Source organism: Osmia lignaria, chromosome 15, assembly GCF_051020975.1.
Source record: "Osmia lignaria lignaria isolate PbOS001 chromosome 15, iyOsmLign1, whole genome shotgun sequence".
NCBI classification, from domain to species: domain Eukaryota; kingdom Metazoa; phylum Arthropoda; class Insecta; order Hymenoptera; family Megachilidae; genus Osmia; species Osmia lignaria.
The window spans coordinates 4,926,515-4,951,762 of NC_135046.1; the positions used below are offsets into that span (position 1 = coordinate 4,926,515).

The window sequence follows — 25,248 nt, forward strand, 5'->3', positions numbered from 1 at the left end:
CAATTATTTCATATGTTTGAACATAATACAACGACATCTCACGTGACGCGAAGCAACAGTTTCAGAAAATTTGACAGTTGGCGGGGATCCGGTCTCTCCTTTTCTCTCTTTCAATGCCAGTGCGGTGTCTGCCCACGTATACCGGGTGTCGCGTGGGTGTACGCTCGTGCTGGACGCGTGCACGTAGTGGGGATCCTCCGGTACTCCACTGGCTCGCATGGAATGGAAAGGAAAAGAGTGGTGTACCTACAGCTGTGCTGTAAACGCGATTATACATTTGGTCGCTGGCAAACCCATTCAGTGCTCCTTACGGCACGAAGGAACTTGGTTGCTGTCGTTGCTGTTGCATCGACGCCGGTTAACGGGCTTCTAACGGTGACGGTGATCCTGGAACGAAATTAGATCAACGGAGAAGAGGAAATCACGATCGATCCCTGTAACAGCCTATAGTTTCGACAGGATCACGTGCGCGTGTCGAATAGTTTGTTTTCGATGTAAAATCCGAATTCGTGGACTTCCGGTACCCGAACGGTTCGTCAGTGAAAATTATTCCTGACAAGAATCTTGACTGTGCAGAAACTGGAGTTCGGCTGCTCGAAGAGGGTGCGCGCAGCTGTTCCGTCATCGGAAGCATTTGGGTGAGTTCGATTTAATGGATCGATACTTTGGAGAAAGGGTTACATGGTTCACCTTATAGATACTCCCCGTTCGATTCCACGAGTTGGTCAATATTAATACCGTACAGGGAGCCTTGGATGTTGATCAGTGTCCGCGTAAAAATAGAATATTTCCTGGCATGCTTGACGGTTCCCATCATCTCTTGCCATGGGATCGGTCTAGTTTACAAAGGATGGCTGTCACTAGTCGAAGGAAGCAGATCCGCTAAGTTCTCAACATAAATATGTATACACCGAGCGAGATCTTCGTTCCGCGATAAAGCAAGGAAAGCACGGAAGGGTTATTGAAGACACGCATGCAATTACGTTTCGCGTTCGGCACTCGGTGTTTATGTTGGCCGATTCACGGCCAATTAGTCTGAAATTGACAATGGAAAAGGTGAAAATCGGGAAGGGGAACGTTGCGCAACCGAGCGAACGGTAACGTACGAGATGTAAATAATATATCGTGCACGGTGCGTGAAACGCAAAGCGTGAAGTTCTACGGAAAAACTGTTAAAACTTAACGACAAAGGAAAACGCGAGGAGAAAGGGAAACGGATGCGCGTTCCCTCGAGTAATAATGTACGGTTCTGGCATTCTTTTAATGGAAAATGCATGAACTGTTTTTTTTTTGTTTCAGAGTTAACGAGATACTAGCTGCCCTCGTAGAGCAGTTTCCGTTATTAAAGTTCCACGATCAAGAAGGACGAGAAAAAGACGAAGTAGCGATCAGGTCGAGATATCAAAGATAGCCGAGTCAGAGGCTCGTTACAACAACGTGGTTATTCGTCGAGTATCGTCGACTATCTTCGTATTGTGCAACGTTGTCCACGCCGGAAACGGTACGTAAATCGTAATAGTTTTCTCTTCTGTGTTTTACTCGAACGGACCAATCTATATGATTACCGGATAGCGCGGAACGGAAACGGAGATGGAGTTTGTTCCGTCGATCGGTTTCCTTATCGATAAACAATTTCCTGAGACAGGAGTGTTGTTGGAAATCTCTTATGGTAAACGATAGACGGTGTGAGATTTTCAGGCTTACGCCAGTCGCCGTGACTAATTGATGAATAACCGGGCAAAAAGGATCGTAACAAGGTGGCGTGTACGGAATTGCGGATTCAACAAGTGGCGCGATTCGAACAGGAATCGAAGGAATAGGAGGTCGTTGTTGTTGCGTGACGTGAAACTTTGCGTTCTAACGACGAGTTAGAAGGGAGAAATGACGATTTCTTTGCTGGTAACCGCAGGAATCGATGAGTTACGCCGTGTACGCGGCTCGTTACTTAACTCCCGAGTTATTCGCAGCATCTCGGCTCGATAGGAAACCGCAGAAAACCGAGCGCGGTAACGCGTGTTATTTCGAATGCACTCGCACGAAGATGCGATATCTTTTGCAATCGAGTCGTGAGGCTAGTTTGGTAGCTTCCTTTTTCATCGAGGACCGCAGGATAGATACATCGTCGAGATCCGGGGAAAAATTTCAGTGGCCGTTGATTTCGTTCGACGACGATCGACTCGTCGAAACTTGAAACAACTGTCGCGTCGGGATGATTGGTGGTGCGCGGTTCTTCGAGGCATAACTCGTTGCGTTACATAACGGATCGTTGAGCGAGCGAACGGAGATATTTGCAGCATAACAATTGCGAGTCGATCGACGTACGTTGTACATAGAGGGGACAAAGGAACTCGATCGATCCTAATCGAACGTACTGTAAGAACCGTTCCGTATGATTGATCTCGGCGTCCATTTACGGGCGCAGGGAACGTCAACTATCACCCCCGACATCCCATCTCGTTGTAATTAGAATGCACGAGTTAAGAGCGATTAAAATATACCGGCTAGATACCGAGTTGGAAAGACGAGAGTGTCGTATTGGCGCGTGACACCTACATGTGGATGTTGTACGTGTCGCAAGATGGCCGGGTCACTGCCTACATGGTGACACCCACCGACTCCTGGGACACAGCCTTCGCCGCGAATAACCACTACTCTCTCGATTCTAATTTACGTCGATTAACAGTTACCGGGGGCTTCTAACCGAGCAGAGGAAAGCCGCTTCGTGGAACGGGTCCCACGCCGACAGGAATAATATCTGGCCATCGATTTCCATTTGAATTAGTCGATCGATTTAATGGCGACTTACCGTGTTCGAGGAGATTGCAGAATTCCTCGACGATAAAGTAACAACCATCGCTTCTTACTGCGATCGTTCACGCGAATCCAAGGAACTGAAGCGAATTCGAATAGGCTGATCTTTGGTCCCCCTTTTCGTCACGGGAAACGGGAAGACGGTATTCAAAGTGTTTTAGAAAATTCCTTCGTTGTAATTTTCTGGATGAGTTATTGTGGATACGTTATTTTTATCATGTACTAATTCCTATGGGAAATCTTTGTGTTACAGAACGGAGACACGTACGCGACGATGATTTCTCATCGATCATAAAAAGTGGAACGCCATAGTTGACGGTCGAATTAGAAGCGCAAAGTGAAGATGGTGTACCGAGGCAGTTTGCAGACCGACGATCCCAGGGATGCCCCCAAGTTGGTGAGGATATCTCCGCTGAGGAGCAGCAGACCGAACCATCCTGTGTCCACGTCTCGAGCAGCCTCCTCCATTAATGGTCCCGTGTATCACGGTCCGTTTGTGCCAGCGATCGACGTTCATCGAGCTAAAGTGATCGATGGAAGACGCTTGGCACGCGAGAGAGACATCGAGTCTATGGGGAAGGTGATCATGAGAACGACCGGCCTGAAAGTCGGTGCACCGAGGCTGCGGAACATCAGCCAGATCCGAGACACCGTGTTCGTCGATCCTGCTCTGATACCAATGGAGAAGATCGGTCGAGAGAGGGATCGACCGCGAACCATCGCCGTGGACAGTTCCGGTAGACCGCCCAGAGCACCGAGTACCATGTTGGCCGATTTGAAGGACCTGGAGAGACTCAGGAACACTCCACCGGCTCAGAGGTGTCCTAGGACCGCGACGAAGCTCGAGGTCAGGTCTTCGACGTCCAACAAGAAGACGGAGTTCTCCAACTCGGCGAAGATTCGCTCGGACATCATGAAGATCCAACAGATGTTTCAAACACCTGATAGCTCGCCCAGAACCATGGTAAGACGATCAAACGAGAGGAAACCGGAGAGGAGGAACGAACCCGAGAAGAAATCTGGAACGGAAATGAACAAAACGAGATTACTGGCTCAGAAGCTGTTGGAGGCGTCTCGAAGAGACCGGGAGTCGCTGAAGGATCGCTACAACAACCCAAGGAACATCCCTTCGAACAAACAAGCGACCAAGGACACGAACAGCAGGGTGTCCAGTAAAGCATCCTCGCGAAAGAACAGCGTGGACTCGAAGCAATCCGAGAAAGGAAAGAATCCGGCTGTGCAGGAGGAAGCACACCCACAGCCTCCTGTACGAAAGAGGAGGGAATCGAAGAACAGAAGTAAAAGTGACGCAAACGGAATTCTCAGCGACTCTGAAAAGGACGATAAGATCAGAGACACATCGAGGATCGTCGAAAATGTAGAAAAGAGCAGCGAATCGTTGTCTGATCAGATTGATTGCTCGAATTCCCTCGGTAAAACGGAAGATTCTAAAATCAAAACGAAAGAGTTGGACAGGCCAGATATTCTAGATGGACTGTTGAAAGAATCTGATCAACAATTGGCGGATTTGAAGTCTGATTTGAACGAGAGAGGAAGATCCAGGAGCCATTGGAGAGGATTTGTTCAATCGATGAGGCTGCACGATGTCGAGCTCCATTCGGATAGCGAGGATCAAAAGAAAGGTGGGTGAACTTTTAGGTTTTCAATATAAAAAATTGTAAATATCAAAACTGTAATAGGTATTCAGTTAACTAATTACTTACACGAGGGTTAAATTTCATTTGCCCAACTTTAACCCTTGAACAGTAGAGCCTGAGTCAGTTGTAACCCAAATACAAGAATAGTTATTTAAAATTAAATGTATAATTTTTTAACAAAAGAGCTTCATATTCGGAAAATAATTTTTAGAGGAACAGTAAAAATTTAGAAAATACAAATAATATGAAATATAAAATTAAACAAAAATTGCGGCTCTCTTCATGGTCCGCCGTTCGAGGGTTAAACGTTGTTCTGTCATTCGAAAATTAATCACGAAATATCGTGCCTCTGCCGAATCTTTCGCGTCACATTCATTCGCCAATCAGTTCCAATTGTTCCTCACCATTGTCCATAAAAGCCTTGCGTGAATTCACCCGTTATCAACGATAAGTGTGATTTATTGAAATTTCTGCCAGCCATTTCGATGACCCCTGCTGTTCGCAGATCCTTCGCTAAAGGGTGTGTTTCACGAATGGTCAGATTGGATTAGCAACGTTTGCCGGGGTGTTTAAAATTATACAACTGACGCTGGCCATTAATCCCTTAGCCGGAGGCACCCCTATTTTTAGACATTCAGGGGCTCCCTTTCTCCTTCACGTTTGCTAGTGCAGGTCAGGGTAGTGTGTCCCTAACATATGTCCCAACATATGGATTCAGCTAGGAGGAACAGACAATTTGGCCTCTTCACTTTGTACCATGCTGGGTCGGAGAATAAACGAGAACGGTTTGGAGCTTTTCACACGATACTTTAGTTAACGTAGGTAATTGGTGGAGTAGGCAGCCATTTATGTTTAAGAAATATTTGGTAGAGGATAGTCGAAGATGATTTAGATGAGTCAAATTCTTTACCTATTTCATGATCGATCGTCATTATCAGTTAAGCAATTGTTGATACACTTTTTTCTATGAATCAATGAAATCAGATTACTTTTGATTAGACATCTGTAACGTTACTGGAACGCTGCCGCGAACGCGGTAGCGATTCTTTGGATATTCTCACGCCATGAATCTCCATGTAACTAATTTCTCTGCAACATACTTCGAAGCAGACCATTTACCTTGATTCCGTGATGAAAGTTTGCTGGGCGGCAACCGAACGGGCACAGCTAGCACGTTTTTTCCTTTCGATGCACGGCAATTCTTATCTGCCAGTTATCTACGTACATGTGGACCTATCTACGTACGATAGGTGTACGTAAACGTTTGCTCTCGACCCGGTATCCCGGCTCGAAAATGCTTTATCACGTTATAATTACAGAAACCCTCGTAAAACTCGATGGGAATTCGAACAAATCGAACGTGAGACTGGCCTTTTAAGAGGGAAACGGAGAAATAACTTTTTCCTGTTCTCTTTAGTGCTTTATATTGGCTTGTTCGCGATAACGGTTGATATTAACCCTACACTGGTCGCGTCTATAAATGTAGCATAAGCAGTCCCGTAGACGATAAGGGTTATCCCTTTTAAAATTAAAAAGAAAAAAAAAAGAAACCGAGACCATACGTCTCAAGCATATGGCCACTGTTCTCAGGATACACGTCGAAGGAATTATCTGATTTTATAGTGAAAAACATGCTAAGATTATACAACTAGAGAAATTTCTGAAATAGAACTGAATTGATTATATAAAGATTTACCTTGATGGTATCATTAAATTTCGCACGAACTTTCTGAACTACACATTAAAATATTTCCAGTACCATGATAGGTTGACTCGACGTTACGGTAACTTTCACAATACAATTTCGAGCTGTAATTTTACCGATTACCATCAAAATAGACATTTATCGTGCTTGATAATTAAGCTTCGTACCATATGCAATTGAATTTTTTTCATATTCCAACGAAATAACGGTATTGAAATGTGCTGTATCGTAACAGACTTTCTTGAACGCATTCCCGTGAGAGAAAACTTTTATAAACAATGATTACACGCGTATGCATGCGTATCAAAACGAGCAAGCGAGTTTATTAAAAGTCCAATGACGCTCGATCGGTTCGATCACTAAGTACTTCGAGTAATTTTAACGTGGCAAATCTGTTGCGCACCGATGATGCAGCTTTTACATGCGCTAATCGCTGTACACCGTGGGGATTCATAAAAATGATTGCGCAAAATGCAGTGGTAATCGTTCAATGGGTCTTGCGTACATTTCGTCTTGCGTCAGAACCGCGAGGAACGGTTTAAACGATAAATATTTATGAATCATTCATCGATCCTTTCTTGTAATCGTTGCAATTTTTTTATTTTTCCCACCCCCGAGTTTTATCTACCTGTTTCTTCTGACCATTTTCATATTTGACTACTGTCACGTAATCAAACACTATAAAACGTTAATTACTAAGCATAAGATTAATTAATTTTGACCGTGGTAGTCAAAATGATAATAATTTTCTATTTATTATAAAGAGAAACATTTTTATCGCAACGGCTATAAAAATTCCTCGATATTCGTCACGATCATCAAAGTGTTAAGGAATTCAAAACGGACAAGCATATAGCCACGCAAAACAAATGGAACGCAAAAACCCTGCCCAGTGACCACCGGTGATCGTGCAAAGACTTATAAATTGTGTTCGATGATCGTCGAGCGGAAGAGCGCGGGTAAGCTTCGCGACACAATAGGCGTACGCGAGCTCGATAAGGATTCCAGGATCGATCGGGTGTGCAACGAGGATGCACCGTGGCGATGCACTGGAAATATCCAGGATTCCAAAGAGCACGAGGCGAACGCACGTGTCAGAGTACGGTGACGGCCCTTGCCCTTGAGTCTACGCCCTAATATTGATCTGCTGTCTTCCCTGCCCCTCCATGGTGGCCCATGGTGTGCGTACAATGAAACACACGTTTCCCCTTGCCCCTCCAGTAACCCGCAGACCCATCCTGCCCCCGTGGAGTCCAGCGTATGGGCCGATGCTGCTCTCCAGTGCGAACCTAGCTGTCAAACCGCTAACACTTTTCAACACGATTCAGCCGATCATCACGCTCCTCCATCAATATCCTCCCTCTTTTATTCTATCATCCCTTTTGTCACCCCATCCTCTTCCTTCTGCGGTTTCGCGGCCATCGTTCGATCCAAGTCTGAACCTATTTCTTTTTCTTCTTCTCTCTGTCGTTTTCCTACTTCATCCTCAGGGATATCGTGCGAGCTATCCTCTAACCAGCCGGGTTACACATTATCGAACTTGGTCGATACTCACGCGGCGTTACTCTTCGTCCCCGTTCCGTTTCGTGCCGTCGTCGTCGACGTGCCCGCTTGTCGGCCAGCGTCCTCCGGGCGTGCCAACAGTTGTTCAGTGCAGACGCGATCACGCGGACGGATGCACGCGCAAGCTCCTTACCTACGGACATGGTACTCTGCGACGTCTGCGACAACAAAGGTGAGAGAAATTCTCTTCTTCGATCAAAATTCCATCCCGCGATCTCCTTAACCTTTCGCTTGAGAAGTGAAATTTGACGAGTTTATGTAAGCTTACAAGCGGAGCACCGCTTATGAAGTTTCGATCTTTAAGTCAGCGAATTTTTTATCGTCTTACATTACGTTGATATTAAATTTAATAATCTTGGGTCGAATAATCATTTCATGTGGGTTTGAAATCTAAGAGAGCGAAGAGAAATTCTAGTTGTACATTGCTCGGTTCGTAAGTTGAAACGAGCAATCGATACTAATCGATAAGCTTTTTACCCGTATCGTCCTGTCACGAGAGTATATTTACAGCGCATCGGTGTTCGGCGAAAGACATGCGCCTCCTGATCGGAAAGGTGAGAGAAATCCGTGGTAAATGTCTGACATTTTCACCCTGGCACATCGAACACCGTTTACTCGTTTCGCAGAAGGTCTTCTGTCAAATTTCGTTCGTTCGCGTGATCGAACGGTAAAGGATTGCTGGCAAGAATTAGAGCGTCGGTTATGATGTCAAACGCTTTACAAGCCGCGCCGCGTGCTCTGCAAATTAACCACTTAGTAAAGGTCTATTTGATGCGGAGTAATTTAATTTTGCACGGTGAATTGAAATGAAAAAAAAGAAAAAGAAATACAGTGACCGAAATTTTTGTTCACTATGATTGCTTCCAAAATTTTATTTGCAAGGAGAAATTGTTTAATTTGGATGCTTTTGTTTCATATGAAAATCTCCATGTATGCTATTTTGATACGTGAAACGTCTTTGACGATTGCAGCACCCGGTGATCATTCACAGCGAACGACCATAATCGTGCGTAATAGCGAAAGGGTTAAACGGCAAAGATTTCATCGACTGCTCGAAGATGCATGTTCGAGCTATTGTACACCATGGGCGTGCCGTAAATTCCGTTCCGAGAAGAGTCCGATTAAAACGGCAGACTAAGCGGCTCTGGAGATTACGAGGACTCGGCTCGGTGTAAACAAGCCTCGTTATGCACTTAATTACGAGCACTCGAACCGTACCAGTGTACGTACGTGCACCCGTAAATTCACGTTCGTGTGCAGTTGACTCGACCAGCCGTGCTCCATTATTTCGGAAAATTTTCTCACGCCCAGCTTCGAGTTTCGGTGGTTGACTTATTGCCAGGAGGGAAACACGGGAAATTGGTCTGGGTTAGCTTCGTCCAGGAAACTTTCACTGTGTTTCTGGGGATTTAGGTTTCCGCCGGAGGAATCTGTTTCGAATTCAAGCATCGCATCTCAGACGCTTAGCATCTCGAGTCGAAGATACCGTTTCAGAGAATTCGCTGACTTTTGTTCAGTCGTTCGCGAGATAATAAGCCCCCGACTCTCGCTATTTATACTTGCACGCGATAATGTCAAGTTAACCGATCGAATACGCGCTTTTGCACACGATCTCCTCAAGACGGCGCGCCTTGAAGAAGTTTCTCACAAGAGAACCATTTTTGTACCATTAGATCCTTTTTTTCTCCTTGGAAAGTCGTGTCCTTCGTTATTCTTTGACTTCGCGTCCTTCGCAGGAAAACGGGTCGACAAGGGAAAGCAAGAAAAAAGTAGCTATTGTTCGTAGCGTAATTAAATACTCGTTGCTCGCTATATGGCGGCGGACATTAAACCGGACGAAGGAGCAGAAAGCGGTATGTCGTTGGTCGACGCAGTGCGCCAACAGGCGCCTGCTTATCACCTTCTATTCCGTTAGGAAATCGTCGTTATCGTAGAACAAAACTATCAGACATATTATCCTGCGACGACCGTATCGCGTTATACTTTCGCAGCGCGAAAAATCATCGCAGCGCTTCTGTCGTGTTTGAATCTTTGCTCTACGGCGTTCATGAATTATGTAATTTCTTTGGTTTTATTTAGCAGGGGGTTGAGATACTCCTTACTATTCAATGCAAATACATACGCGATGAACGACGAAGGGGCCAGCTGCGCGTGACGAGAGGTTAATTTGAACTTTGAGAATCACTTGTGACACACATACGCTACCCAAGGGAAAGTGATGCAACTGAAAATTGTATAAGGTTTCAAATTTCAGCAACGAATGACAAAAATATTTAAAACTTAACGATAGCTTGAAAATTTCATCGAACGATTCGAAAAAGCTCGATCTAACATTTCTACCCTCATGAGCCCTCATCGTTATTGTATACGCGTTTCCATCGATCGATTTCCACGTTTGATATAGCAACAACGAGTTCTTTGTTCGAATCAAGAATTCCCTGTCCCGCATGGGACGGGTGTAATTCCAGTGACGTCACACGGCGAATTACACCATAGGCTAACAAATTGCCATGGTAATGGGGTAATTCAATTCTCGGCGATCGTCAGCCCCGAAATTATTACTTATAACGTATTCCTGTGGCGAGCGCGCGTAATTGACGAAATTCCGAGAAGGCAAGGCAATAAAATTTCTATGGGGTAGTGACGCGACCAGACGCGACGAGTCTCGCGTGACAGTTCGCCTGATTCAAATTGACGACGGACTGAACAATTTCACTGCAAAACCGTGGATACCTCCAAGTCTCACGCTAAGGATAATGATACTACTTCGAGTGCGCAAAAAGGAAAAGGGACAATCGCCGTGTTTCGTTCGGTCGAAAATCTGCACCGCGAACGAAGAATCGGGCTTCCTTTGTTCGATGTCAACGAAGGAGTTGAATCTGTTTTCATCGACGGTCTTGAATGAAAATTGGATCCAGTTCCTTTTAGCGGAAGTAACAAAACCATAAATCGATATATCATATATTGGTTGGTTAGGTTATTTTTTCAATTTAACGAATTTCTCCTAATGATGGTTCCCCTTCGGGAATCGAACCCTCAACATTTTACTGGCGGCTTTTTAGCTGTAACTTGAAAACGACACGACCGACTTTTATTTTCTTAATACCTTTTTAGTCAGTACATAATTTTGCGTAAGACATTATAAAATAAGATTTTTAGAAGCACATTTGGCGATTCTATTAAAAGCGCCCATGAACTTTAGGCAGAAATTTGAAGTTGTCGTCTCCTATAGACTTCAATGTAAAAGTTTTTCGAATAAGATCGATTTCTCGTGAACCGTTCATTTCCGGCAAAAATGATTATGATATTCGTAAATGGTATGAAAAACTACGCCGAAACGATATATCTATTTACGGTTTTGCGACTTCCGCTAAAAGGAACTGCATCCCGGAAATTATCTCGATTATACTTTGCCACTTTAACGTTGAAAATTTGTATAATTTCCCACGTAATAGTCCTTGCGAAATCAATAATTGCATCGTTCTCAAGATACTTCAACCGATTATTAATTAATTCCCAGGAAAATATCCCACCGTTATCGATTTTTCTACCTGGAACTCGATCGTTTAGTAAACATCGACGCGTTTCCATCGAAATCGCTGGTCCGATCGATCGTTGACCGGATACGAGCCGCGAACGGTCGAGTTACGACTGATTGAAATTCGGTGTATAAAGATAGTACTTCCTGTCGAATGATCCTGTTCTTCGGTTAGCGTACGTTGACACCAGCGCGAGCATGCTTGCCGATGATTGTACCCGGCCACTTAAAAAGCATTGTGCTCGTGCATGTACATCGTGCCACGCTCCTCCGGCAGTTGTTCCTTTTCCTTTTTCCTCACCCGCCTCTCTTTCTCTCGCTCATTCTTTTCCTTCATTTCGCGCGACACTCTCGATACGAGAGCGGCTCATAAATATTTAAACGATATTTTACCGCGTCGATCGTAACGGTGCCGCGAGAAAGCACGGCTGCAAAGGCCGCGATAATTCGTCCGGAAACAGGGAACAAGGTATTCGCGGGCATTCGCGTCACGCATCGTGCACCCGCGCGTAATTTCTGCATTCTTCAACGAGATACAGACCAAAGACGCACCGTGTACATTCTGTATCGTCTATCTAATATAATCACATATAAACACATGTCGAGTCCTACATTCGATGTAATCAATGACGTACGGCACGCGTTTTATTTATTTCAGGTAACTGCTGACATACATGGCCCGTCCTACACTGTCTATCCAATATGATGAATGATGCATCACGCGAGTCCTACATTTTCTATTCAATATGATCGACAACGCGCCCGATGAGTCATACTGTTTATTCGATGAAAAAAAATAAGCGTACAGTACCATGTGTGTTATAATAATTAGAAAAGTAAACGAAGATCGTTTGGTCAAAGACCTTTGAAACGAGAGTATGTTGATCGCCCGCTCGCGTACTCCCGTTCGAGAATTATAAACTATAATACAAAGGTCAACGCTGAATAATGAACAATTTACGTTTCGTCAGCATCATTCGTCGCCTGGCTCGATTAAAACCACTTCCGCTATTATTTCGCATTCGAGAACATTGTTATAACTTTCTACATTATGCATGTCGTTCAAAGTTCGATCAGTTTCTTTCGATTTTTTCTTATTCCAGTGTACGGCCCTTTTCGAATTAGACAGCCTCTTTCGTATGGTAAATGTTGGTCGAGCAGTTCGTGAGAAAGCTATGCAGTGGGTTTTAGAACCCTAGCCAAACGACAGCTACGTGACGTTCTATAGAAACATCGAAACCTATAGGAAATTTCCGAATATATTCAACGTTGAAACAATCTTTCTACGTAAAAGAACCTTCGCCTCGTTGTTACAACTGTTTCACGGAGAAATTGGCGTTACACGAATTTCCATATAAGTCCTTCAACCGATGCCGGCCATTTCGGTGCATTACGACACGCCGGACTCGAGCCACGAATAATGGATATTTTATTATCCCTCTTTTAATCTTCACGACTATCGTTATATTCTCATTAGCGTTGGATCGCCGGTTACCAGCGATATCCCTGTTGCAGAAAACGACGAACAAAGTTCAAGATGTGTCTTCCTCGTACGAAAGAGCAACAGTTCAACGATAATGAAATGGAAACCTTTGCTTGACGTTGCGTCAAGTTTCATGGAAGAAAGGGGGAAGCTGTTGAAAACACTACCTGCGAACGGGAGAAATCCTTCATCCTGTCCGAAAGACGAATTAATTCGTCGGGAGAAGGAAGACGAGCGAAACGTTAACGCGTATCGAAGCGAACGGGCGTATTCGCGTTCTCAGGCTCGATAAATGGACAAACGTGGCCGTGTAATCGTGTTGGCGGCGCCAAGTTGAGAACTGCTTGCATAATTGAAGTCAACGATGCGTACCGAGTGGCCTCAGCCATTGTCTGCATACAGTTAGCCGATTATTCCGCGGACACGTTCCGAACTATTCACACCGTCGACAAAACTGCTTGCTCGAGCGACGAGTAATCAGGTCGAGTAATCAGAATTAACGAAGATAACGTATGCGCATCGTGCTCGGATGTAAAGAATCGAACGATATTGCATCCTCGGCTTCGATGCTCGCCAAAGCGTCGTCGCGAAGCGACCGGACTCGTGATATCTCTTATCAGTGACGGACAACGCTCCGACGCGTCATCGTCCTTGCGGAGAGTAATAAAAATATCAGACGAAATGTCGCGTTCCGGAGGCGCCACAGTGATCCGGAAGCGTTCGATACGCCCCTTTGGACGCGAAAGAAGCTCGCAAATTACGAAACGATCGATCTGACGAGAAAGAAACTGGGAAGCAACCGTACGCAGGGAGTAATTCGTAAAAAGTCAGAGGAGAAAATTGCACAGGTGGCACGAGGTATTCGCAGTTTTTGTCAAAATCATTTAACCGGTTGAGGAACGCTCGATGTTAGTCATCGACGTCTCTCGAGTGCATTCAGTGTCCAATCATGTTCTCCTGCTCTTTCTTCGCGGACAAAACGGTTCTACCGTTTACGCATTCCTCGCAGCCACTAGGCTACACCTTCCCAACTGCCGCTGAATATCTACGAGCTAGCTTTTTTTCTCTTTCTTGCCAGCTTCTCACTCTCTTTATTTCATCGCATTTTCTTCTATCCTCTCTTTCAATTCCGAGTGTTCGTCCACCTCTTTGAATAAATTTCTTCGGCGTTGACGTGTACGCGAAGAATGCTCGCGGTCCCGACGGTCATTCCGCTGGCTGGCTCGCGGAATCTAATCGCTGTCGGACGATACTAGCCCGGAAAAATGTTTAAGTGGGTTTATGGGCGGGCTTGATTTATGCTATCCACGGGATCAATGTGGGTCTATCATCGCATGTCGGTTCTGCTCTGTTGAACTATTCTCGTTTGTCAAATTCATGCATTCTTTGACGAACCACAGAGTTGAAATATAAATTATTATTATTATTTCATTATATGGGCATATGGTACTTGCACAAGCACAGCATTTGATTACGTTCCTGGTTAAGAATTGGGCCTGACTGATAGCCAGAGAAGCCGCCGAGTGCATAATAAAGTGCATAAATATTTAATAGAAGAAAATTGAAAGTTTAAATTTTAAAATTAACTTATCGCATTCTCGGTATAATTAATGTTTTAATGCGTCTTATTAGAGATATCCATTTTCACTATTGCATTCAAGGCGTTAATAATTAAAAAAAAAAACATGATAAAAGCAGAATAAAAACGTTAATTTTCTCGAAAAATAGCCGTAATTATTTTCAATCATCCATGGTTGCGTGCACATAAAACGTTAATGATTCCCGGTTACTTTCGATCGTTCTATTTAATAACGTTATAATAATTAGTGTTTTTAATACTGTGGCATTAGCACGTTAAACGCCTTAAATGTTCTAGAACAATCGAACTGAGGGACATGAAACATTAATGAACAATTTCCATTTTCGCCAATTCATTTCCAGCGGTAGGTATGTAATTTTTGTAACACGATGTTGCGCCAGCCGTTGAATACAAATTAGCATGGCCAGGTTTCGCGATATTAGCGGGTTTGGTTAAACGAGCCCCCCTCGATTTCTACCTATTCTTAAACGAACCACCGCACAAGGCACTCGAGACACAATGAGCAATGCAAGAAACATTCACTCGGCTTTAACCTCACGCACAGCGTGTCACTTACAATGAGCACCCTGAATAAGTAACAGTGCATGTTAAACGCCTAACATGTTCTAATCTTAAATCTACGTAAGGTAATGCTTATATATCCGCGAGCTATGAAATTGATCCTTTCTATCACTTAGTTCGTCCACCTACAATCGTAGTGTATAGAGGGTGTACCATTTAAATTGAATATTCTCGATGAAATAAGCAGAAAATTCAATCGTTCGAAAGGTGAACACATGCAACCTCTTTGAAATTAATCATCGTTCACGTAGCTCGGGTATATCGCTGTTCAATTGAAAAGGGTATCGTGTTCGACGTATATGGAATGCAGGTCAAAAGGTCTCGTTCGGATGTAGGTCAATCTGGAGGAATGGGTGCCGTGATTCCCTATCATCGCGAATCACCGGAAACCTTGAAACTCGAACGTTCACCGTTTCCTCGTTCCATGTTTTCGTATTAAAATAGAGTTCTGAAGTCGTTGCTTCCCACGCGAATTACAGAAAATCGTTCGTGTACCGTTAGGAAAACAATTGGCGAACGATCGAGAGGCCGGATTATTGAACTCTCGGTTCAGTTTGAGAGACAGACGGCTCGAAATTCAACGACAGCCTCTCCCTGGACGCGCGTGTCCACCTTCCACTGCAGAGTCCGCACAAAGAACGCACATTCGCATTATTGCAGAAAATAATGCGTCCCGCCCTGACCATGAGGCGCACGAGTAGAATTGCACGAGTAGGGTGTGCACGCAGCCGTGATGCACATTAATAGTTGCACACACACACACACACACACATACGAGCGTTACCCTTGTGAACGGTGTACAAACACGCGAGCGTGTGCGAGCGGGCAACAGAGAGACCGTTCACTAACACGCGACGAAGGGTTCCCACAATCGGTACACAATCGGACTACGAATGGGTGACATACACGGTGAAAGAGGAACAAAAAATTTTGGTATCGCTGTGTTCCCGTGGGTGCTCGATTTAACTCTGGTGAGGGCAACCGGGTACCCAGATACCTATTGAACTTTCGATATTTCAAATTTATTTTGATTTCCGAAAAAGTAAATGGGTTCATGGTGAGAAAGGAGCGTTTCACGCTAAAGTGAAACCGGAATGCGTGAAATATGAAATAAAATGAAATAATTGCTGGGTTTTGGTAGTTGTGCTACGAGTTTGTCCACAAGTTGTCAGGCGTGTACCCTGTGCTCTATACGTTTCGCGTTGCTTTCATAGGAGGAAATGAGTTGAATGGAAGTCTTGTTACGAATAGAGTTACGATGTAAGTAAGAACGCTTTCGTTTTGAAATACACATGGGAAGAGTAATTATGTTCATAGAATACGAACTATTTAAGGCCAATGTATTATAAAGGGACAAATGTGATTTCAAAATATTTCAATTTCCTAGTTGAAATCCCTGCGAAAACTATGCGGATGGATAGTCGTAAATGGTACGGTTAAAAGGGTGTTGCAGGAAAAGGAATTCCTGGCGTGTCATTACGGGGTTATGCGAGGAATTCGTATCACGAAAAGCCTAGGGACAGGGGAAACAAGCTCGATGCTTTTCTTCCGCGTCACCCTGTATGCACAGGTACGGTGCTGCACACGTGTGTACAGTCTGTTACGCACACGCACGTAATGCCTTACGCACACGAGTAACCGTAAACCTCCAGTCTTTCAGTTCATGTCGAGACCGCGTACAGTGTGGACTACCGTGGTTTTTCGAAATCCCTGCGTTCGAGTGTAGTTCTTCATCCTTATCCTCGAATTTTTTTTTTCACCATTTTTTACGCTCCGCCGCTGTCGATCAGCCTCGACCAAATTACTTATCCCTCGATAATGCTCGCGTACATCGTTGGATTCTTTTATTTCTACGCCGCGCTACTTCGATTAGAGTTGCAAATGCTTCTGCATCCGGAAGAATTCAAACTTTCAAAGTTCATGCTGTGAAAGCGAAGACACAAACAGGAAGACGGAGCACGGTCTGCGAAACGAATCTGATTCATCGATCGAACGATTGAATCGTAGATCGCGAAACGCATTCGACGCGTCCTTGACGCACTTTCGGTCGACCTGGCCAAGGTAAAATCCCTGTTTTCCGGTGCTGAAATCGATACTGATTTGCATAAAGCTCGTCGATACCGGTGAAATTTTAATTAACCAACATTCCTGCGACCAAGTATCGACCTCACCTCCGCTGCTGTTATATCGCAACAATGAAACCGATAATGAACGACGATTCCCGTTACACGAGCTACCGGATACTGGTAAAAACGTACAGGAAAGTTGAGTTTCGATAACGCGTATCGTTGCTTCACCGAATCGAACGGGGTGAGTTGTGAAACATGAATCAATCGAGGAAGTGTTGTCATTTAAACAACGGATCTCTTCCAGTTGTTTCGTCGATCTGTTCCCGCCGGATGATTCGGTCTGGTTAAATCGAATTTGATTTACAAAATCCATAATAAAGGATTGAAAAGTGTATAATGATATTCGCGAGTTGAGGAAGAAGTAAGAACGAAGATCGCAACGTCCGGTAGCCGGGTGCGGAACGAAAAAAAAAAGAGCTCGCGAAACCGGGCGCATCCGCAGATACGTCGAGAAGTGAAAGTGCATTTTGCAAGATGACTGTAACTGCGGATAATGGCGAGTGCAGCCGCCAACGAGGGCCCAGTGTGTTGGCAGCCATCGTCGAGGGCAACGGCGTTCTCCGTTCTTCGTCCTCGTCGCTGTCCTCGTAACACCTTGTGTTCTTCTTCCCTCACCACGATGTCTCGTCCTGAAGCGAAAAAACGACGCGCAGTTGCAAGCGTGATTAATCGAATTAACGTTACGTGTAAGCTCAGTGACCCCACGACCACGCTCGTCATCGCTCTCCATTAATAATTCATGACTTTGACTTTCCTCTTTCGTTGAAAGAAACATCGAGTCGTTGGTTATGCGCGTGCCTTGCTCAAGGTCATTAAAGTTACCCCTGGAAAAGGAAGAGGAAGTCGAAGGGTCAGGACCCTTCGAGGAATCGGTGAAAGGAACAGGATACGATCGTCGCCACGTGGATCTCCGAGGATCAACACCATGTCGACTATATTGAATTGTAATTAGACGTATACAAAATTTCATTCCAATTCTCTGTTCTTAACGTGTTTCTGATAAGAAGATTCCTCGTATTTTATCACTTATCATTATTAATACAACCTTCGACGTATTTTCTTCTTCCTTCGAGGTCCGATTTTATCTTCGGTAAACAACAACACATCGTTTTACCTCGGACAGGGAATAGATAAGTGTTTCCTGTCGTTAAGGCCTGATGATTAGGAAGCAAGGTTTCTGTTTCTTTTTTTTTTCATGCTGTTTTTCGGAGTAGGATGTCTCTGGTCGTGTTGCTTCTTTGATGAGGTTGGAAATAGCCAGGTGTCACGAGATAGGACATCCTGTCACTGGTAGTCATCCGGAATTTTTTGCTCCTCTGTATTCCAGACTTGAATCTATGGAACAAGAGCATCAGTCAACGATGGAGGAAACTAAGAAGAAGGTGTTCCGTGCAGGAAACCTCGGAGCCGCAGGAAGCACTGATACAAGGCGGTACGACCCAGGGGGTTATTCAAGCCGTACGGTCCAGTCCGGCTAGCAGAGAATCATCCCCAGCTGCCAAGAGTCTTCAGGATGGCAATTCACCAAAAAAGTTATTGCAGACTAGCTCTCTGAGACTGCCAGGTAATTATTCTCCTTTAATCAGCCAAAATATTTCTTCAAAGACAAAATAAAAATCGTACAATTGTTCTTTAGGTACCACCAAGGGCATCGCCGACATCCAACACGTTCTACGAAGCAAATTCAGCAAGATCAATGCTGGTATTCGAAAGAGAAAGGCTCTTAGCGTAACGGAGGTGTTTTCGCAAAAGGACACCGCGTCAAACTTCTACGTACCCAGTCCCTTAACTTCATCAACCAGCCAGAATTTCAATGGCGAGTGCTACGACTCCAGCGAACCAGCATCCCTACCACCTTATCCTTTCCACGACAACCTCGAAACTCTCGCAGAGGGTAGCGTGCCCAATTCACCGAACTGCAGTAGCCCGTTGACCAGCAGCAACAAGACATTCACGTATTCGCAGAGTAGCAGCGCCTACGATTCTCCGGTGTTGAGTCACAATCAAAGCCAAGAGGACGCGTACGAGAACGTGTTGTTCACTGGCTCGCCTCCAGGTTGTTGTCCAAGGTCCAGGGGCGTACTGCAACGCAGTAATTCCGAGAACCGTGACACCTGTAGACACCACGATCACTCGTACGAAAATGTGCGCTTCCAGAGGGGTCACAGGTCGGAGCTGACGTCATCGGTCACTCCGAATCCGGACAGGCATCTAGCGAGGAGCAATTCGGAGACGAGGGACCCCCATTCGTACGAAAATGTTCACTATCAGAAGAACGCGAAGGGTAGAAACCAGTCGGAGCCGTCGTTCGAGGAGATTCACATACCTAGAGTGACTCCTAGAAAGAGGCTGACGGATTTTAAGGTTGGCGGACAAGTGAACAATTATTCGAACGGGTGCTGCGCGAACAAGGAAGACGGCCCGTCCAGTTTGGGCGCTGAGAAGAGTCCCGGTAAAAAGACAACGAGAAGACTGAACAGCAGAAGCGTCGCCAATATTCCTAGTTCCTCCGGTTCTTGCTTGAAGACCTGGCAAGTGAGTATCGCAGAAGATTGTTACGTGAATACGTTCTGTTTCTATAGAAGGTTGAAAAGATTCCGTCCGCTTTTCAGGGCACACAAGACACGGACGAAGGCCTGAATACCGACTCCGAACTCGAAGACATCGACGAGGCTGGCGAGGGTGAAGAGTCGAAATTCTGCACCCTACCGAGGCCAGGCAAGGGTGGCGCGTCATTCACGATACTGACGGCCAGATTTCTCAAGGGTCCTGGACACAAAGGGCTCGGTTTCAGTATCGTTGGCGGTACAGACAGTCCGCGAGGGAACATGGGGATCTACGTGAAGACGGTCTTCCCTAATGGCCAAGCTGCCGATCTTGGAACTGTCAAAGAAGGTACATTATTTTAATAAAAATTCAAGATCGTAGGTACTGTTATGAATAACCAAAATATTAATTTGTCACTTAACTAAAATACTTTTATAGGGGACGAAATTTTGTCGATAAATTCGAAACCTCTTCACGGTATGACGCACGCCGAGGCGATCGCTGAATTCAAGTCCGTGAAAGCTGGTGACGTGGTGCTGCACGTCGGACGTCGCGTGAACAAGAAGAAAAGGGACTCATTGACGTTGCCGCCCGTCGTTCCGACGACTCGTCAACAAGTCAAGTGAACCGTCGATGATCTCTTGGTTATTTTACATTCCGCGCGAACACGTTACGTTTCCGTTCAGCAGAAAGCCGCTTGAAACGCGACCGCGAACACCGAAGTCTCGACTTTTAGACGGACAATAGCATCTGCGTGGCACATGCTTCCCGTTCCTGTAGGCAATATGTCGTTTATTATTGCTGGCAATAATAAGAGCGAGACTGCGTTGAACTCGTGCCGCAAAACGAGCTCTGGATCAGCTACTGTTGGTTGTTTTCTCACGATGCTTCCAGTTTTGTGATCGTATACGCGCGTTTTAGAGATAGACTGCTCTTTAATCCATTTACATCGATCAACAGATCATTTCGTACACGCAGCTTGATCCTTTACTGGATCATTTTTCATCTTGATGATCAGATGCAAATGGGTTAATACGACGGGAATTTATGTTTATGCGTTTTAGCAGCTTCAAGATTCGTTGAATAAGCCCCTTATTTCGGGAGTTACACTTGTCAAAAATGCTTTGATTCGAGGGAAATTTTCATTATTTGCTGATTTCAACGATCGCAAGGATAACACGTAGCCATATATTCCTATTATAATATTCGTATCCTAATAATTGATGTACCAATTGTATCTATCGATAACTTTTAATCGTTCTCAATAATCGCTACTATTATTGGCATCAAAAAGCTGTCTGTAAGGCTCTAGCTTTCGTACTCTTTCTGGTATCGCTTTTCAAAAACAGAGAATGTATTTTGTTTTTCGAAATTGATATCGGTACTTTGTCCCCGATAAGATCTCGATGTTATAAAATGTCATGTTAAACGCGAATAGAGGGAGAATCAAAGATTAATTCACCTCTAACTTAATAATTACCTGACGACGATTTATTTATGCGAACGAAGCTGCAATTCGAATGGCCTGAAACGAGGGAACGCGCTGTAACAATAATCGCGAACGAGGATCGTATTATTTTTTAACTATATACACGTAGAGTAACGATGATCGCCCAAAGATGAAGCCCAAAAATATTTTTTACTATCGACAAGAATGAGAGACGTGTAAACGGTGAAACGCATATCTATAGAACTTATATAGAAATATACGAACATATATTTTGACGGATCAAACGAGACGCGTTTATTTTCAAGCGAGAAATGTTATTAGTATCTAGTCCATCTGTAATATTTTCATTCGATAACAAACTCTTTTCCATTATTTCTTTCTATTTTTATTTTCACCTTTATAGTTATTGATATCGGGAAGATAAACGAGAAAAAGAAAAATATATATATATATATATATACGGTGATATACATATGATCATATATTTCTTATATTGTCTTTTTCAAGGCGTAACAAAGCCAACGTGTAAACGATTAATTAGATTCTTAAGGTGTCGACGCTTCCCGACAGTGGAGAAAATGATTTTTATTTAAAAGCATCGAGAAATCGCGAACGAACACGTTGGCAGCAAACTTTTTTCGTCTTCCAGGGATCAAAACGACATTGACCCATGTGTTAATAATAAAAATGTTTATATGGGGTACTCAGATACCCCAAACGTACTACTTAATATGAACACAACACATGAAATTGCATTTTGGAATATTGCAAGAGGAACGTGAATTCTGAAAACAGCTACTTGATTATTAACACAAGGGTTGATTAAGTTAGAATTAATTAACGTGTACAAGAGAAAAAGGACAGGATGAACGTTTCTTTTTGGTTTTATTAAATTGGTCCCGGTTACAAAAATGCGATTACAAAATTTACCCTGACGATAATTATCAGCGATTGATTTTTCTTCAATTTACCCGATCGATGAACAATGGTATCGATCACTTGAATTCATTCTGTCCGATCATCTACGTACACGTGCGTACATTATATACGTGTCTGTACACGCGAATAGGTAGTACGATTATTTTTTTATTAAACAAAAAAAAAAAAGAACAACAACCATCTTTGTCGCTCGACAACGTTTATACATGTTTTACCGTCGATGTTGTCGCATGCATACGAACTACTCGAAGAAACGTTGCTGTATTTTCTATTTACTATGCGGGGTCGAAAAAAAACAAATAAATATTTCGCATAATGGACGCGAGTTTACCATTTCTTTTCAAACTGTATGTTACTTTTACAATGTATAATCCTACGTTCACTTGGTTCGCGTAAAGGTAGAACAACCGCTGATGATGCATCGAATAAAATCAAATCTTCGCGAAGACAAGAAGAGAAAGACGATCACAATTACGAGAGAGATCATTCTGACAGGGCTGATCAGAGAAATGATCGATTCAGCCTACTAGAAATGAACGAACGATATTTTAGAATCATTCGTCGAAATTCGAAGGATTATTGATCGAATTAATAGTATGAAGAAGATGGGAGCAGATCCAGAAACCTTGCTTAGAAAAACGAAATATACAAAAATATATTTTTTAATCTTCTTTTGCACGATTTAAAATTGCAAGGGAGGATAAAATACTGGGGAAAAAAGAACGATAGCTCTTGACCTAAATGATCGTGTACAGTCTACGTGCGATATCCTAAACTCTACGAAATTATAACTTTCACCCTCGTCTTGTCGAATGAAAAATTATTCTTTTCAAATTTCATTTACGTGTTGATGAATGTTGTACGCTCTACCGCCTCGTCTAGACTCTTTCGGTACCACGGCCAGGTGTTGAGGGGCGATTTTCATTTCATCGACCCTCCTCCCGTCCGAGATTTTCTCAGACAATAGCTCGGGGGGTTTCGAATAAACGAACGTGGTTTCAGCACCGTTCGATTGGCCGATCATAGCCGAACCCTTCAGGATATTATCCTGTGCGCTGAGCAACTGTTTGAATCGTTCGTCGTTCTTCTCTTCTTGATCCCATTGAGCTCGAGCGGACCTGGAGGTCGTGGACGGAATTGCTCGTTGATTGGTCTCTTGATTGTTGTTCTTGCTGGTCAAATTTAGTTTCGGATTCAAATTGAGACCCAGCCATTGAGAAAACAAAGCTATACCCTGCTCCGCGCTGGCTGACACCGCCGCGATCAGCTCGTCGGTGTTCAGAGAGTCATCCTCCTCTTCGGAACTGTCCGTCGCCTCTGTCGTCTCGATGATGCTGCGAGGAAAGTGAAGCATAAACGAATTAACGGTTTTAAACGATAACTCGGTCAGAATAATTCGATTATTAATCTGCAAGAAATAATGGAGACACTTATTAGATTTAGAGGAAGATTGCGTTAATGGAGGAAAATTGAACTGTATAGTGAACAAAGTAGATTGAAAACATAAACATAATAGGATTATACTCGAGGACCTTTATTTACGCTACAAAATCACTGATCGATAAATTCTAAATAACGCATCGTTCGATAGAGATAAATCGAAGAGTGATAAAATCAAAAATGAAGTATAAGTATGAAGTGATACAAAACTTCAGGATCGTACTCACGCAGAAGCTTCAACCTGGCGCACCACTTGGTTGAAATTGAAGCATCCCATGGGATAGGTGGCTTGGGGTGTTCCCAGTAAAGCTGGCTCGATCACCAGACAACCATCGTATCCAGCCTCCGCCTGCTTCATCGACGTGAATTTCGCGCATATCTGCGCCAGATCCGACAGTAGATTCATGCAGGTTGGTCTGTTCGCCGCGTCAGCTGTAAAAATGTTCGCAATTTTTCAATTACAATAACCACCTTCAGTTTATTTTTGGAGAATTCGATGCTCACCGATCCTGATGGTGGCATTGTGCACTGGATTGTCACCGTAGCTCAGGTTCAACGAGACGTTCTGTTCCTTCTGTTTGACGTTGATGCAAGCAGGACCTCCGAGATCGATGGTCGCCGTCAGATTCAGATCGACGCAGCACAAACAATTCGAGGTTTGACACAAGCATTGCGACTGAGGAGCGGTCGATCTGCCCACGGCATCCGGCAGTTCCCAGGAGAGCAGGGTCTCTGTCGGCAATGAAAAAAAAAAAAAAAATCCAAATACGCGTGAGAGAAACTCGAGGAAGAGAAATTGGAACGAAACGAAAGTCGTCGAACGAAAGTCAATAGGAAAAAATATGGCGCGCCGATTTCCATCGGTTCTCGAGTTTTCTCTCGACGGACCTGGCACCGTTTCGTTCCCCGAAAAACTACGTTCCCCGTGATCGAACGGTAAACAAAACTCGGTTACCGTTTGGTAAGTGTGCCACGCGTCGATGAGTCAGAAAGATGTCCATCCACCAACTTTCTCGTCGTTACTGGGACGCGTTACGATTCGAAGCTTTGTCGTTCGAAGGTGGAAAAAAAAAAAAAAAGAAATGAACAGACTTACTCGTTAAAGATCGAAGAATTCACTAACGAATACAGCAACGAAATGTAAACTATCATAATGAAGATCACAAACATGGTTTCCACGAGGAGTCCTGTCAAAAATCGTGACATCTTCGAAGAAGGGAGATCACGGTTAGTATGCGCATTTGTTTATCCACGCACCAAGAACTATCCTGACCAGTGTTAAAGCTTCGAATCCGTGTTTCGTTAAACACGCTGTGCGTGTCGTGACAGAGGGATGCTGGAAAAAAGCTTGAGAAACGTTTTCCAACGGGAGCGTAACTGATCTGCTCACCGAGCAATCCAGCGGAAGACACCAGGGCGACGGCGGTGGTCAGCAACACCAGGATCGTGCACCTCATCGCGTTGTTCCCGTCTTTCTTTTCCTTTTTTTCGTTTCTTTCGAATGAAAAATCCTCGCTGAGCAGAGCTAGGCTGAACGCGTCGATCGAGACACTGCCGGTTGGAAAACTGTCAAAAAGGATATACGCACGTTGAAGAAGCTGGAGATCCTGACCGGCAAGGAAGAAGCTTAAATCTGGCCACAAAGCCGGCCGCGGGTCTCGGATCGACGATCGGTTGGCGGTCGGCACGAAAACTGGCGACAGGATTGGCCACGGCGACGATGAGGTGCCACGCCATTGGCCGAGGTGCGGAGGTAACAACGGGCAAGGAACCTCATCTGGGTGACCGGGTGACCTCCTTCGGCAACCTGGTACCAAGAGGACT

At 44.3% G+C, this 25,248-nt stretch overlaps 2 protein-coding genes across 4 annotated transcripts; one reads left to right on the top strand and one right to left on the bottom strand.

Annotated features, from left to right (window-relative positions):
* Positions 1–229: 229 nt before the first annotated feature.
* Positions 230–22,161, top strand: LOC117600459 (uncharacterized). Of its 2 annotated transcripts, none has more exons than XM_034315927.2 (7): positions 230–638; positions 1,300–1,501; positions 3,065–4,454; positions 18,376–18,612; positions 18,685–19,583; positions 19,643–19,943; positions 20,034–22,161. In XM_034315927.2, exons 3-7 carry the CDS (start codon positions 3,155–3,157, stop codon positions 20,219–20,221), a joined length of 2,925 nt encoding a protein of 974 aa, XP_034171818.1. In that variant the 5' UTR covers positions 230–638; positions 1,300–1,501; positions 3,065–3,154; the 3' UTR covers positions 20,222–22,161. The 2 variants fall into 2 exon arrangements, with proteins under 2 accessions (XP_034171818.1, XP_034171820.1); XM_034315929.2 differs by having other exon boundaries at positions 19,661–19,943.
* On the bottom strand, positions 21,918–25,197 carry LOC117600461 (uncharacterized). Of its 2 annotated transcripts, none has more exons than XM_034315932.2 (4): positions 24,815–25,197; positions 23,929–24,156; positions 23,652–23,856; positions 21,918–23,318 (listed from the first exon to the last, which is right to left on the bottom strand). In XM_034315932.2, the coding sequence occupies exons 1-4, from the start codon at positions 24,879–24,881 to the stop codon at positions 22,814–22,816; spliced, it is 1,005 nt and encodes a 334-aa protein (XP_034171823.1). In that variant the 5' UTR covers positions 24,882–25,197; the 3' UTR covers positions 21,918–22,813. The 2 variants fall into 2 exon arrangements, with proteins under 2 accessions (XP_034171823.1, XP_034171824.1); XM_034315933.2 differs by lacking the exon at positions 24,815–25,197 and adding an exon at positions 24,380–24,615.
* Positions 25,198–25,248: the final 51 nt, after the last annotated feature.

What these genes read in the sequence shown, in the direction of transcription:
- LOC117600459 (XM_034315927.2), top strand. Translation starts at nt 3,155, where the DNA reads ATGGTGTACCGAGGCAGTTTGCAGACCGACGATCCCAGGGATGCCCCC. An exon ending in CTTGCTTGAAGACCTGGCAA is followed by an intron (nt 19,584 to 19,642) that starts GTGAGTATCGCA and finishes AAGGTTGAAAAG; the next exon opens with ATTCCGTCCGCTTTTCAGGG. An exon ending in TCTTGGAACTGTCAAAGAAG is followed by an intron (nt 19,944 to 20,033) that starts GTACATTATTTT and finishes ATACTTTTATAG; the next exon opens with GGGACGAAATTTTGTCGATA.
- LOC117600461 (XM_034315932.2), bottom strand. Translation starts at nt 24,881, where the DNA reads ATGAGGTGCACGATCCTGGTGTTGCTGACCACCGCCGTCGCCCTGGTG. An exon ending in GTCTTCCGCTGGATTGCTCG is followed by an intron (nt 24,157 to 24,814) that starts GTGAGCAGATCA and finishes CATTGCCGACAG; the next exon opens with AGACCCTGCTCTCCTGGGAA. An exon ending in CAATGCCACCATCAGGATCG is followed by an intron (nt 23,857 to 23,928) that starts GTGAGCATCGAA and finishes ACATTTTTACAG; the next exon opens with CTGACGCGGCGAACAGACCA.